The sequence below is a fragment of the Callithrix jacchus genome, chromosome 9, assembly GCF_049354715.1.
Source record: "Callithrix jacchus isolate 240 chromosome 9, calJac240_pri, whole genome shotgun sequence".
Lineage (NCBI taxonomy): Eukaryota > Metazoa > Chordata > Mammalia > Primates > Cebidae > Callithrix > Callithrix jacchus.
In genome coordinates, this window is record NC_133510.1 from 73257857 (window position 1) to 73273276 (window position 15420).

General features: G+C 39.5%; 1 protein-coding gene across 3 annotated transcripts in view; it reads right to left on the reverse strand.

Annotated features, from left to right (window-relative positions):
* PTPRR (protein tyrosine phosphatase receptor type R) overlaps window positions 1–15420 on the reverse strand; it is a 286532-nt gene that overhangs the window by 93048 nt on the left and 178064 nt on the right. For all 3 annotated transcript variants that reach the window (XM_078336875.1, XM_002752758.6, XM_009004212.5), the window contains one exon: window positions 13362–13630. In XM_078336875.1, the coding sequence (XP_078193001.1) occupies window positions 13362–13630 (269 nt within the window). The remainder of the gene's footprint in view (window positions 1–13361; window positions 13631–15420) is intronic.

The window sequence follows — 15420 nt, forward strand, 5'->3', positions numbered from 1 at the left end:
ACATAACAAGAGTAAAATAAATGATTCAGGAGATCAGATTCACAGCAGGGACCGTGAGGGTTTTAGGAGCTCCCCTTTGAGCCCCAGGATGCAGTGTGACTTTGCCGAGGACATGCAAGGAGCACAGCTCCAAGGGGCTCCCTCTCAATGTCTAACAAGGCTGGGCCATCTGCCAGCACCACAGGCTTCTACTTTATTTTTTTCCGAGACAGAGTCTTGCTCTGTTGCCCAGTCTGGACTGCAGTGGCACGATCTCAGCTTATTGCAATCTCCGCCTCCTGGGTTCAAGCAATTTTCCCGCCTCAGCCTCCAGAGTAGCTGGGATTACAGGCACACATCACCACACCTGGTTAATTTTTATGTTTTTAGTAGAGATGGGGTTTTATCATGTTGGCCAGGCTGGTCTTGAACTCCCGACCTCATCTGCCCGCTTTGGCCTCCCAAAGTGCTGGGATTACAGGCGTGAGCCACCATGCCTGGTGCATCATCCATTTTTATTTTTAAACATATTTCTTCCTATAAAATTAACTTAATGTCCACGAACTTGTTCCTTTTTTCATATGAAGAGTCAACAAATATTTGTGGAACATGTAGGAGGTGGAAGGCCTTGTGCTATAGACACTACCATGGCGGGAAATCAGAGCCAAGAGGGAAAAGGCAGGAAATGAAAAGTAAGGTAGGCAGGATGGGGACGGCCTGGAAAAGGGGAGAATCCCTGAGGCCTGTGTTGTAATTCCTGATTTGGGAAAAAAGTTTGCTGAAATAAATACATTTATACATATAAGACATTATTTGGCAACAATAATTTCATTTTATACATTGTTCTTAAAATTACTTATAATAATGAGAAATGAAAATGATTGGATGCCAAACATTGTCAGAAAGTGTATCAAATTTAACAGTCAATTGTAATTGTCACCAATTTGTCAATTCTCAAGTTATAGCTGTTTCATCACTACACTGAGACCTTTTTTTTAGGTATCTATCAAAAAAGATTATGCCTTACCCACCAGAGAGGATGTTGTAAAAAAAAAAAAAGTGTTATTATATTTTCTTTTCCTTGGATGAGATGAGCTAACAACTGTGTCAACATGAAGTTCTCCACTAGAGGGAACTAATTCCACATACTCCAGTGGTGAACTTCAACTTGACCGGCTTCAGAATGTGTCTGAGAATACAGCGGTCTCTCCATGTTTAGATTGTACCCAGATAATCATGCTGCATTGCTAAATGGGAAAGATGCCTTACATTCATTTTTATAAGATTTAAAGAAAAACATAGTTTTATATTTATATAAATAAATTTAAATGTATTTTTTATATTACAGAAAAAAAACCCATTATTAGTTGAAAAAAATTTTTGCTCAAGTAATCTGCCACGAATGACTTGTGATTCCTCACTGTTCTTCTCTAGAGGTCATATGCTAATATCTAGGTGAATCTAATGAGAGTGGTGCCTCACTCCCAGTAAAACAATGTTAGGCAGTTCATAAAATGCACATTGTGGGACACTGAAATATATAGCTTTACATACATGTTCTACCTTCTTCTAGATGATACAGATGACAAAACTTGAACCTTCTGATATGGTTTTGCTATGTCCCCACCCACATCTCATCTTGAACTGTAGCTCCCATAATCCCCACATGTCATGGGAGGGACCCAGTGGGAGGAAATTGAATCATGGGGGCTATACACTGAAATGTTTAGCTGCAAGGAAAAACCTCCTGACACAGTATCTAAGATTCAGAACTGGTATCTCTTAAAATAGGAAGCAGAGCTTACACTGGGAATTATCTGTACCTGCCCTAATTAAAACACTGCTTCAAAACAGGCCATTTCACCTATTTCTGTCAATCTGTACGTCAAGATAGGGAACATGGTCCCCTAGCAAAAATTTTTAAAAATCTCATTTGAAAAAGCACCACATTTAGTATCCCCCAAAGAAAAACTCTAATTTAATCACACGTAGAGAAATCAGAGAAAGTGAATTTCGAAAACCTGTACCACAGCCAGCTCTTCTTTAGGGTCAAGACAACAAGAACTTTATTGAAATGCTAATATTATATTGGTCATACCCTATTGAATTGCCAAAAGAGTTCCCAGGGTACTTAGATTTTGCCCCCCATGGTATGAGTGCAAATGGAGAGTGTCCTGTAAAGCTGGAAGCAATGTCCTGGAAGGGGTTGCAAGCTAATGGATGTTGAAGGATTGTTGGGGGTCAGGGTGGAAGGGCTGAGGAACCCTTTCTGCTTGAACCTCAGTGTGAAGCAGCCTGAGGGGTGGTCTGGGGCAGATAGCAGTTAGAGGACTAAATGGGACTTATTCCTGCTGCTCTGCCAGGGACCATCAGTGGGGAAAGAGAAGGCAAGGAGAGGAAAGGAGCAATTTCCATGATTCCTCTTAGAGTGATTGCCAGGGCTACAGTCTTGGGACTCATTTGGTCACAGTGGCTTAAACATTTCAGCGTCTGCTTGGAGCGAAGTTATGCCAGGCCTGTGCTTGCCAATCTTTAACTTTTTAGGCAAAATTCCTCTACTTTTAATTCTTTAATCATATATGCTGGCTCCCATTTTACTCTCCCTGTGTTGTATCCACTTCCATTTTTCTCACTTAACATGATTACATTTTTGTCTCATGATGTGCCCTTCATTTTCAGGCAGATTTCAAAACTTTTTCTTCATTCCTGTGGCTTTTTTTTTTTTAAGAGTAAAAAAACCCTATGAAAAGTTTGTTCCTAACCCTCCAGAACCCCAATCCACCTACATAAAATCCTACAAATAAAGAGAACAGCTTGATGCTCACTGTCCATGAAGGGCTTGTGCATGTTTCCAATGCCTCCCCCAGCTCTGGACATCCCCATACAAGTATTTTATAAAAATATGAAAATATTTTGTAGAAAGAATAGAAGGTATATTAGTCTGTTCTGACACTGCTAATAAAGATACACTGCAGACTGAATAGTTAACAAAGAAAAAGAAGTTTACTGGACTCACAGTTCCATATGGCTGGGAAGGCCTCACAATCATGAAAGAAGGTGGAGGAGGCGCAAAGGCACATCTTACATGGTGGCAGGCAAGAGACCATGTGCAGGGAAACTGCCCTTTATAAAACCATCAGATCTCGTGAGACTTATTCACAGTCATGAGAACAGCATGGGGAAAACCTGTCCCCATGATTCAGTTACCTCCCACTAGATACCTCCCATGACATGTGAGGATTATGGAAGCTACAGTCAAGAGGAGATGTGGGTGGAGACACAGCAAAACCATATGAGAAGGTTCAAGTTTTGTTATCTGTGTCATTTAGAAGAAGGTAGAACATGGTAGCTATATGCAGATTTGGTAACCAGGCTGTCAAGATTTGTATCTTTAGCTAGATTTTTATTTCTTTGTGACACTGAGCATGTTACTTGATCTAAGTCTCTGTTAGCATAACTGCAAGATGGGCATAGAAATAGCACCTGCCTTGGGGATGTTGTGAAGGTTGTCTGAGATCATACACGAGCACAGTGGTTGGCCAGTGGCAGGTTAGTGTCCAACCTCTCAGCTGCGACTCTGCATCCTTCTATTACAGTAGTATGGCAGCAGCTTGGGGGCAGGCATGGCCATGTGCTTCTCTGCCATTCCTGCCACCTCCACTGACAATCACACACATAGTGAAGTGGGCCGTTATTATCCAGAATGTTTGAACAATATGGAGACCCTTCCATCCTTTTTTCTCTTGAGTTTTCTGAATTAGTGTCTTACAGCCTCCCTCACTTTGGCTTATTTGCTCTATTTGTGTTCACCTTCTCTTGGTCCTTTATGTCATATTACCACCAGGCCTCCAGAATGGCAAGAACCAGATGAAAGAAAAAACTGAGAAGGTCAATATGCTTCTAGAGTGGCAGTGTAATGGTTATTTGCCGTGAGTGTTTTGAATCTACCTCATGAAATTGCACTTTGCTTGATTTAAAGTCTGAAAAATATTCTGATAGCCAAGCATAAAATCTGCTAAGAGGAAAAGCAGTGTGACACTCCATAATACACCTACTTGTTAAATAGATGAATTTGCAATTTATTTTCGATAGAGTGTATACCTCCTCCCAACCTTCAAAGTATGACGATTTATTATTAACTAGGAGTACAGCCTCTGGAGCAATACTGCTTGGGTTCATGTTCTATTTGTCACCCTCACACTCCTAGTGACTTACTATTAAGTTATTAGGGCTGTAACTTAAACTCTCTGGGCATGAGTTTCCACTCTAAGGAGGTGAGAGGTCCCTTGGGATGGTGAAATGAGATAATGCATGTGAAGTGTCAACAGGGCATATTGAGTTGTTATTTTTATTGATGTTATTTGGCATTAAAGTGGAATTTATTTCTACATGTTTGCTATGTGTTATGTCTATAATCCATAATGCTGTCAGGATGGGCAACTGAGTCATGGTTGATAAATTGTGTGCACTGTGGTTGGGTCATAGGTTCCAATAGAATGAGTGGTGTTTATTTGAAGGAGGCCATGTGGTATGTGTATAACAGCCTGGGAAGATCAAAGGAACCTGGAGCGTAAACTTAGCTCTGCTGCCACCTTTGGCAAGCACAGTAATGCTGTTTGTGCCACACACAGGTTGCCTTTCTGTGGCTGGTGCCCCATTCTCTCCTCCTCTACTGCAGGGAGGGTAGCCTGTTAGTGATGTTCAGCTGCTACTTCATGGAGCAGCCCCTTCAGCTGATGGATGTTGCCAAGTCCAGGGACGCCTAGAAGGTTATGCCTCACCACCCCTGGGTGGCCTGGAGTCAGTGGTTGGCTGGCATGAGGATGCAGAGGCTCAACCTCCTCACCTCAAGGTGAGACCACTGTCCATGAAGGGTCACTCATGCTCAGAGATCCCTTCTGCCACCACCTCTTTGCTTGTCCTCTTCTCTGTTCTGCTTGCCCTGCTTTACTAATAGACTTCCCCTGAGAGCATCTTCTCAACACATCATTTGGACAAGAGCCCTTGACTCAGGCTGTGCTTTTATAGAACCTCACCTAAGACCTATGAGAGAAGATTCTGGGCCCCAGTTTCATTTGACAGAAAATGAGAGAGTTGGATCTATTTTCAATGATGGGTCTATTTAATGAATAGCTCTCCCCCGCCGCCCCCCCCGAGACACAGCTTCACTCTGTTGTTGTCCAGGCTGGAGTGCAGTCATGCGATCACAGCTCACTGCAACCTTGCACTCCCTCCTGCCTCAGCCTCCTGAGCATCTGGGAGTACAAGTAAACACCAACATGCCTGGCTAATTTGTCAAAAAATTTTTGTAAAGATGGGGTCTTACTATGTTGCCCAGGTTGGTCTTGAACTCCTGGCTTCAAATGATTCTCCTGGTTTAGTCTTCCAAAATGCTGGGATTACAGGCCTGAGCCATCATGTACAGCCATGAATACAGATTTTAATCTCCAGAGTATTTTTTGCACTTTATGCTCTGATATGCAGTCATATTCATTCGATTCCCTTCTCTTTACTCTTATGTCCCAAAAAGAGATCAGTGGAAGAATGATTAAAGATTTTCCAAGTCAAAAATTTTGAATATCAAAATGTACCTCCACTAGGGAAAGCAAGTCACAGACATCAGGACATTCTGCCTTGACTGGAGAAAATTGTAGTACACAAAGTCTTTGAGTTTGGATGTAGAATGGTCAACATTTTCTTGGCAGGAGATATCTTTTCATTGCTTCCACCATTGCAGAAAAGTGTCTAGCTCTGATAAACATCTCCCAAGCTCAGCGATCCCTAAGGAAATCTTTAGACTCACATTCCTTGGTGTGGCGTCCTTTGCACAGTGTTTATTGTAAACCGTAACATGTATAACCTATTATGGTACAGCTTAAGAAAAGTTAGAGAATGTTTATTCCTTGGATATCAGCAACACTTGGGGGCCTGCTGAGGCCTCCGTTGTGACAGAAGAAAATGCTCATTAATGCCATAGTCTTGCTGGCTCACTACCTGATCACTGAGAAATAAAGTCAAAATGGAGAGAGCCATGTTACAATGTGCCACCCTTCCTTTCTAGACAATTTTCTAACTGTCCTTGCTCAGTGTTTACTCATAATAGAAAATTAAGTGAGAAAAATGAGGAAATAATGTGGACATATCCAACTTCCCTGTTGATTTCCTTTCCACAAAATTCGCCATTAGTCATGCAGTAGCCCAAAGGTGCAGAACCTTTCAGATTCATAAGTTCTCTGCTTTCCCACTGAAGAAAATGTACTTTCTAGAGTCTGAATGTGATTCCTCATTTAATGGGCATTTGGAACTGAGCATGTATGCAGTTTCCCTGTGAGTGATTCAGTGGAGCATTTTGGGAGTGCAAGGATGGGACAAAAGAGGAGAGGGAACATGAACTGACTGTGGCCTCACACTGTGCCAGCTGCGTGATATTTGCCATGTAGCTTAACTGTCCCAAGAGCTGTGTTAGGTACATGCTATGCTCCTCAATACAGGTGAATGAACAGGTTCCAACTTACATATGTAGTAGTTACAAAGCAAGCATTTGAATTTGTCCCTGGACTCACCACGGAAATGAATGCATTTGTTAGATTAGAATCGACACCACTATTTATTAGATTTTTAATGACCAATTTATAAGTATGTATTTACAAGTTACACATAACTGTATATTTATAAATAGGATGAAGAAGACTGTCAATTGAGAGTTAAAATATGATGTTATAGGACAGGCTCAACTGTAGTAGTTCAGTAGAAAACGAGCTTCAACTCCTGTATTCAAAAGAATTACTGACCTAGTGTAGGCTTGAGAAATGGAATTAGAGAACAAAATCAAAAAGAATATTAGATTTCCATTTCCTTCTCAAAGATACCATGCCATTTGGCATTGATAGTTAATTCTGCAGTATCCTTTGAAGTAAGGTGGAGCAGATATTATTTTATAGATTGGGAAAACTATACCATAGGGGACTTAATTAATCTGTTAAGCCACTTATTTAATAAGTGTCAGAGGTAGCATTAGCTCAGAGCCTTGGATCTATAGTTTATCATTAAGCTATTTGTTCTTATGGAAGTTTCTTTAGAAATATATGAAATCTTTAGATGTGAAGCAATGTTAACTCCATAAAAATTTTTAAGTGTTTACTATATACCAGGATTTACAGGAACCATGGGAGACAGAAGCGTGTCTTGAGCCCAGTACCTATTCTTAAAAATTCTTGCCATCTGCTTAAAAAATAAGTCAAACCACTTAAAAACTAGTTCAAGTCTCTTTCTGAATGACAGTTCGATTAAAATCATTGCTAGAGGGGTGGTATATATGAGAATTTCTAGGTGTTATAAATCACTGTGGGTGCTAATAAGTTACATGGCCAGTGGGAGGGTTAAGCTCTGTGTTAGGTTATGAAGACTGGAGATTGGTAGGTGGAGGGAAGAGAAAAAACAAGGGAAACAGACATGCAAATGTGGACAGGCAAACAGCACGCTGAGTGGGATAGGGATGGAAACACAGAGCATGGAATAGAAGGTTTATTTTGGGATGTAGCAGCAAATGGACTTGGAGCAAATGATCAGGGCCAGATAGTGTAGGACATTCAAGGCCCAACAAGATGGCCTATGCCTTATTCTATAAGCAAATGAATCAAATGAGGATTTGTGCACAGCGAAGTATGATAACGAAAGTATTGTTATAGCAAGATAAACCTGAAGACTATTGAAGGGGGAAAGAGAATTAGATGCAGGTGGATAAGATGAAATAAACTAATAGATATGAAACATATTACATATATTAGTCCCACTAGCATTTGTATAATTATATGACACAATTTAATCAGGAAGTAATGGGTGCCAGGTCCAAGGTGATGATCACAGAAAGAGAGAGTCAATAATGAGACAGTTGGAGGAGAAAGAATCAATATGATTTGGCAATTAGTTGGAAAAAGGGAGAAAAAAAGAGAGAACTGCTATGTTCCTTTTTTTTTTTTTTTTTTTGGAAACAGGGTCTCACTGTCACCCAGGCTGGAGTGCAGTGGCACAATCTCAGTTCACTGCAATCTCTGCCTCCTAGGGTCAAGTGATCCTCCCACCTCAACCTCCCAAGTAGCTGGTACTACAGGTGTGCACCAACATACATGGCTAATATGTTCCTCATTTTATAGATTCTTTAATCTTCATAATATTCAGAGTGTATTCTTTATACTCAGTTAAGCACATCCACTTAGTTTCTATATCTTATCTTTTAATTTTAAAGTTATATTTTATTATTAATGATATCAAAGTGATAGATTCTCCCAATCATAGATGAGAGATTTATATGACATGATCCAAAAGATTTTTGGGACAAGTGACTCATAATGCAGCCTTTATGGTCTCATGGTGAGTTTGATGAAGCCAGACTTTTATGTAATAAGTAGAAGATTATTACCTCACTCCAGGATCAAAAGATGGACAGCTACTAAACATAAGACTGTTTTAAAGGCACAATTAAAACATATATATGTAAATTAAATTTTAAGGCTTAAAACTGCCAGAAAAGTTTTCTGACTACATGGAATACTGTATATTCTTCAAATTTTGTCACTCTTAAAACTGCATTATGCCATCTTGGCAGGGCATTGTGGCAAAAAATGGGAGAATAGACCAGGAAGGGATGGTAGAATAGGCAAAGTGTTTCCCAATAACTATGGGAGTTGACCTGAGATTAGTCATAATAACAGTCATTAACTGGTTAATTCATTCATTCAGGCATTTATTTCCAGGAGCTCCTGGTCTCCAGAAATTATGTTCTACATGTAAAAGATAAGGAGACATTTAATCATATATGTGTCCTCAAGAAGCTTAGTCTATTGGCTACAACAGATTAGTAAGCCAGAACTTAAAAGACAACAAAGAAGTGCTATAAATGCTGTATGCACACAGGGTTACTGAACTAAACAGGGGGAACTGAAGAGAAGCAGCTGAATCAGTACTGGGCTGGAGGAAGAAGGAGAAGGAGGTAGAGGCAGCCTCTAATTGGCTTCCAAATTCCCCTCCTTATAGTCCTACTCCCACTTTGGACCTTCACTGTATTCGGGCTGCCAGGGTCTTTTGGTGCTTTATTGTCTTTGAGGAAATCTGAGAGCAGAAAGCAGGGAAATTTGAGTCCTGCCATGGGCTTTGTGCTCTAAAGGCCAGGGCCTTGGTGAAAGGTGGAGTCTCAGGGTGTGGATGCCAGATAAAGTAGAATGTGAAATAAGTCAGAGTAGGGTTTTCTATTCCCAAAGCCTAAGAAAAGTCCATGGCTCAGGTGAGGGTACAGTGTTACAGGGGCTGCTTTGTGGGTGCAGGTGCCAGTGAGACCCTGTATGCTTCACAGCGCCCTGGGAAATGGGGGACCTTTAGTAGGCAGACTGTGATCCTTGGTAGAGCCATGAGAAGAAGTGGCTGCAAAGTGTTTCTGGGGGATCATGTGTTAGACATGCTTTCCTGTGCCACCATTTGGGGTAGAGCAGTGAGATGATTCTTGGGCATCTAAGAGTGGTTTGGATACAACTGACAAAGAGAAAGAGAGACAGAAAAGGAGAAAGCGACTGCAGAAAATGAATGGGCTACCTGAATAGCAACAGGGAACAACATGGTGGCCTTACTCTTCATGTTGAGAAAGTCTCCTTAAAATGTAGAGGACACCCTAGGAAACCAGAAGTTGGTCAGGCGAATCAGAAAAGAGTTGAGATTAAGTTTCTACTATTTAGGTGAAATGGCATCTAGAAAAAAAAAAGCTTAGGCTGAGTTTCAGAAGAGTAAAATTGTGTTCCTCGTCTTTTTGATTTGTAGACCCAGATTCATGCCCATTCTACTGGTGCTACTCTTCAAGGGCAAGGAGGAGTAGGGGAAAGGAAAAGGTTCTAGGCAAGTATTAATTCTTAGGCTTAAAAGAGAATGGCATGGTTACTGGAAAAATGTCCAAGTAGCGGGGTGAGTCTAAGGGGGTATTTAGCAGGAATTAAGCGGGGGACACAGGCTAGCAAAGGCCAGACTAAAAAGGGCCTCACATTTCATATGTAGAAATTACCAGTTTCTTCCAGAAGGTAATATGAAAACACTGAAGAATTTTATAAAGAGAGAAACACTCAAATATAATTTAGAAAACCACTGTTCGAGAAGTTTAGAGAACAGACTGGAAAAAAACAGAATTTGAGGTGGGGACCAGAAGGAGACTGGTTAGAATTGGGGAGATTCTGAGTTCTTAGTGGGATTGGAGTTAGACAGTGGGGGAACACTTGGGAGAAGGTGCCAGGTCTTTATAATGTTAGGCTATATGGGGAGGATGAAAAAAGAACATGGAGGAGCTGAGATATTACTGGTTTCAGAGAGTCACAATTTAAAAAGAAGAGAAATGATTTAACGAGGAAGGTCTTGAGTTCCATTTCTGAATGTTTTAAGTTGGTAGTGTTTAAGAAAGGTCAGGATAGCAATGCACAGTTCAGAGCTGAAAAATGGGTCTGGATCTCAACAGAAAGGTAGATTCAAGCTAAAGTACTTTTTCAGGAATCACTAAACATAGTAAGAGAAGTGGCTGTGGTTGGATGACTTAGGGAGGAGAGAAGATGACACAGAATGAAACTCTGAGGGTAACAAGAGAAGGGAATCTGGAAGAGACCACAGGTAGCCACTCAAGAAACAGAAAATTGATGTATTTTAGGACAAAGGAGGAGAGAAGTTTAAAAAGGAGGTAGTTATTAGTACTAGATGGGAAATGAAACATTTGCTTTGGATTTCGTAGTGAGACCATTGATAATTAACTTGATAATCAAGCATGTGAAAGAAACAGCGAGAATGAAAGGTGGGAAAAGACCAACGAGGCAGCAGGTACACTCTGTTCTTTTAAGACATGTATTTGAGAAAGGAAGAAAAAACAAGAACCAGAGAAGGAATTCAATTATGGGAGTTTCTTTAATACAAAAAGAATGTCGAGGGAACAGCATTAGCAAAGAGGGTACAGTTTAAGATGGAAGAGGAAGACTGATGCTGTTACTAGGGTTGGGGGGAATCACCTGAAGCCTCTGTGGAGAGAATAGTCTTCTGCTCCAAGGTGGAAGAAAGTAGGAGGTGAAGTGTAGGATGTGGGGAAGTTGTAGATCAGGGGACAGAGAATCTATTTAACACTGATTATGTACTTACTCTGCTAGAATCACAGAGAATCTATTTAACATTGATTATGTACTTACTCTGCTAGAATCCCCCAGGTGGACCAAAGAGATGGGTATGATTCTGTCCTTGTATTCTCCCTTCTCAAGGATTCACTTTAATGAAATAAATAAATTAATACTCAGTCGTACACTCCTTTAAATTGTAGACCAACATGTCCTGCAGTGGTCTACAGAGGGCAGGGTGCTGGAAATGGCTACCTCCTTAGAAAATTGCTGAGACAATTGTCTAAGCAATTCTAAGACAATGACCTTGCTTAGAATTGGTAGTGCATGATGGCAATAAAAATGTGTCTGACTTTTAATCATTTTTATTACGACCCTTCATTCTACTAGAGGCAACATGGCCTCTTATTGCCTGCAGACCTTTCTTGCCACCAACCCTTAGTTCATCACTGAGCTCAGGTCTCTGTTTCAAAGTTCCTCTTTGAAGCAAATGTAAATGCACAACAATAATTTGGATAACAAAGTAAAAGAACCAGAAAGAAGCTAAAAAATCAAGTTAAACCTCTTCATCTTTTAGAAGAAAATGAGGCCCAGATGAGTGAGTGACTCAGGTGAGGAAATCTAATCCAGGAATAGCAGGTCTGGGTTTGGAATCCAGTTTTCTTAACTCCAAGTTAGCCTCAGGGAGAAAGTTCCATCTTGTCTATCTTTCCATATTGAATCTCAAAAAGCAGTTTAGTGATATCTATGTAAGTGAATGTCACATGGAAACCACATTATCCATCAAGAAACCAACAAATATTTTAGAGGAGGAAGTGGAAAGGATGATTTGATCAATCTCTGTTTTCTTCCTGTTGTTGAGTCAAAGGGTTCGGTTTTTAAGAATCTTTAGAGATAAACAAATTCCTTTATCTTTATGTCATTCATTGCTCCTTGGCAATACTTTCAAATAATTATGAAGGATCCATTTTGCCTTCTGCAGTTCTTAAAACCTCACGCTATATTTTCTTAAAGGGTGTGTTTGTGTGTGTAAACCATAACTATTTGCATAGGGCATTGTGATGTATCATGGGGAATATATTAAAAATTTATATATGTGACTTAAAAACCTAAGGCAACAAAAAATACATGGATATGAAACGGAGACACAGAAAAATAACAGGAGAATGAACCTGGAATATTACCTTAAGAACTTACTCTCCCACTACCCTGGTGTTCAAAGTAGGATATACTACAAATCCTATTTTAAATATAAAATTAAAGCTTCTTATTTTAAGAAACACCATAGGAAAGCTTTACTTAACATTTCTTAGAAGCAAAGAATTAATCCTTCATTTATGTTTGCGTATTCTAGTTTTCTTACACTGGATTTGCTTTTAATGGAAATGTATCAGTATAAAGTGAATCACATGTATAATATATCACAAAAAAAGGTAAGCCAACAAAAATAATAGCATTGATTTTTTTTTTTTTTCAGACAGAGTTTCACTCTGCTGTTCAGGCTGGAATGCAGTGGCACCATCTTGGCTCACTGCAATCTCTGCCTCCCAGGTTCAAGCAGTTCTCATACCCCAGCCTCCCGGGTAGCTGGGATTACAGGGGTGCACCGCCTTACCCGGCTAATTTTTGTAGAGATGGGGTTTTGCCATATTGGCCAGGCCGGTCTTCATCTCTTGGTCTCAAGTAATCCACCTGCCTCAGCCTCCCAATGTGCTTGGATTATAGGCGTGAGTCACTGCACCTGTCCAATGTCATGGATCTTGATAACGAATGTTCATTGTGGTTACAAAAATACAGAACTAAAACTTAAAGAAAATTCATCCATGGCAGACAGACTCCTTTTGCCTGACTCCAGACAAAGTGGGCGTTTGTAGGAAACACTCTGAGTTAATTCCCAGTCCCTCTACTTACCAGAGTTTCATGACAATTAAACAAGATAGCATCTTGTGGGGTCAGTGAACCTCAATGAGCTAGAAGCTGTCTTGTAGCTGAAAATGAATTTTGCTTGGATCTACACCATTTTGGATCTAGACAAGCTTAGCAGAATCAGATTTACCTAACAGATTTTATCTAACACAGCTGGATTCTTTTGGGAGATAAGAAACACTACTTCATCTGAGTGTCCAGTTAGTGGTGAACGATTCTAGATCATTGCTAGATCTTTCAATGTCAATCATTGCTAGTTCTTTCTTTTTTAGTTGATGAATACTCTTTTTATAAAAAGCCACATGTAAGGGATACAGAACAAGCTCTTACCTCTCCTGAAGTCCTATGGGCTTCATTTTGAAAGGAGAAGGGCAGACAGAGGTAGAGGTGGTAGCTTTGATCTCAGGAGCACCTCGGCCTTGAGGGTCCACGACTACATTCAGTACCTTTGGGGCCTGCTCAGGTTGGACCATGCTGTGGACTGTCTTTGCATCAGACAGTGCTGGCTGTAATGTGATGGGCGATAGGTGGATCTCCTGGTTTTTCTCTTTATCTTGTCTTAAAGAAAGCTGGAACCTTTCTTTTAATCTGTAAAGAATCTATAGAAACAGATATAAAAAACCCCCGTCACATTTTATTACGCTAAACAACAGAGTATGATCTCCTTCACCCTAACCTAGCAGACAAACCAAAATAAAGGCTTAAAGATAAAGTAAACAAAGCCCTCTAATAGATGATTTCTGTTTTGTGGTTTTGAGATTTTTCTAAAGATGGTATACTTGGTATTTCTAGTTATGCTGCACATGTGTATCAAATAATTGTGCACATGAATCTGTTCCTCAAAGATATATTCAAAAGTAAATTTAACCAATTTTATAAAAAATGCCAGATGTCAGTTTGGTTACATGGGAATTCTTTCTTAAAATGCCTGAAATGGTAGGCTTATAGAAGGAATAACCGTGAAACAGGGATCTATGACATTTATAGAAACAGAGATACGCATCCAATATGGCATAGAAGAAAAAAGTAGTCTTGCAAATATTAATAAAATAATAGTTATGCTATAAACCACAGTTTCTTATGTTGGTAAATCTTTGCATTGGTCAGATGTAAACTTGAATATTTGGTAAATTCATGACAAATTAAATTTAGGATATCTACGAAATAGTAATTTGGACAACCAGAATTTTCCTTTTTACCACTTTGCCCTAAGTTTTAGTATTTTATTTAGATACAGGATCTGGCTCTGTTGCCCAGGTGAAAGTACAGTGCTGTGATCATAGCTCACTGCAACCTTGAGCCCTCCTTAAGGGAAGAGACTATGCATCTACAAGATAGAACTAGAAATGCATATTAAACACTGAACTCCTAGGAAAACAAAGACTTTTTTTGTTTTTTATGTCAGTTCACCTCCTTGTAATCTGGAAACTTTTATACTGGTGGTATTCATTGACTCTGGTAGGGTAAAGTTAAATCTTAAAGTTTGAAAAAAGGGTGGATTTGGAATATTCACATGACAAATGTTAATCACACAAATGAGAAAGAAAATGTGTCTAATATTAAGTGAAAGGTCTTCTTACCTTTATTATAATTACTTTCAAACAAGTGTATAGTGTTTTCTTTAAGTTATAGGATGGAAAGGACTGAAGAGGAATGCCTTTATCATGTGCATAGTGTCCAAGGTTTTTACCTTACTGCTTTTCTTCAGTTTCCATGACCTTCACAGTGTAAAAAATGCACTAGGAGAGTATCTATCAGATGATACATATATTTCAGGCTTATTGTGTTCAGCTAAGCATTTAACTACTAAACAATGAGGTGTCGAAATTTAAAATAGATTGTTTTAGTTTCAAGGAAGTTATTTTCCCAAATGAAGAAACAAATATATCTGTACCTTTATAAAAATACATTTAGGAGATAATGTATGTATTACATATTCTGAGCTCTTCACGTCTACATAGAATATGCATATCAAAACACTTACTTTCCTGTTTATACTTGGATTTTGGAGAAACATGAACGAACAGTGAGCATGAGAAAGCCAAGGAAATCCTGACCTTCTCAATTGTTCTTGACAGGCGGCTTTTATGACTTATATTAGTGTAAAACAGAGTCTAGTCCAAAGTTCTTCCTTACCATTCATGCGCTTATGTTTTTGATGAAAAACCTTTGTAACATATTTTACAATCAGTCATCTGTTTATTTCATGTCTGGTTAGAGGTCAACTTTGTAGCCTGTCTCCATGTAGTACATGTACAAACTGATCTCTACATCTTTAATTAGGGAAAAGCAGAACCTGGAGAATGTATGATGTATATAAGTCACTAAAAATACTCAGGAGATGGCGCTGTCTAAAAAAAATATGGAAAAAATGTAAGAGATTGCTACT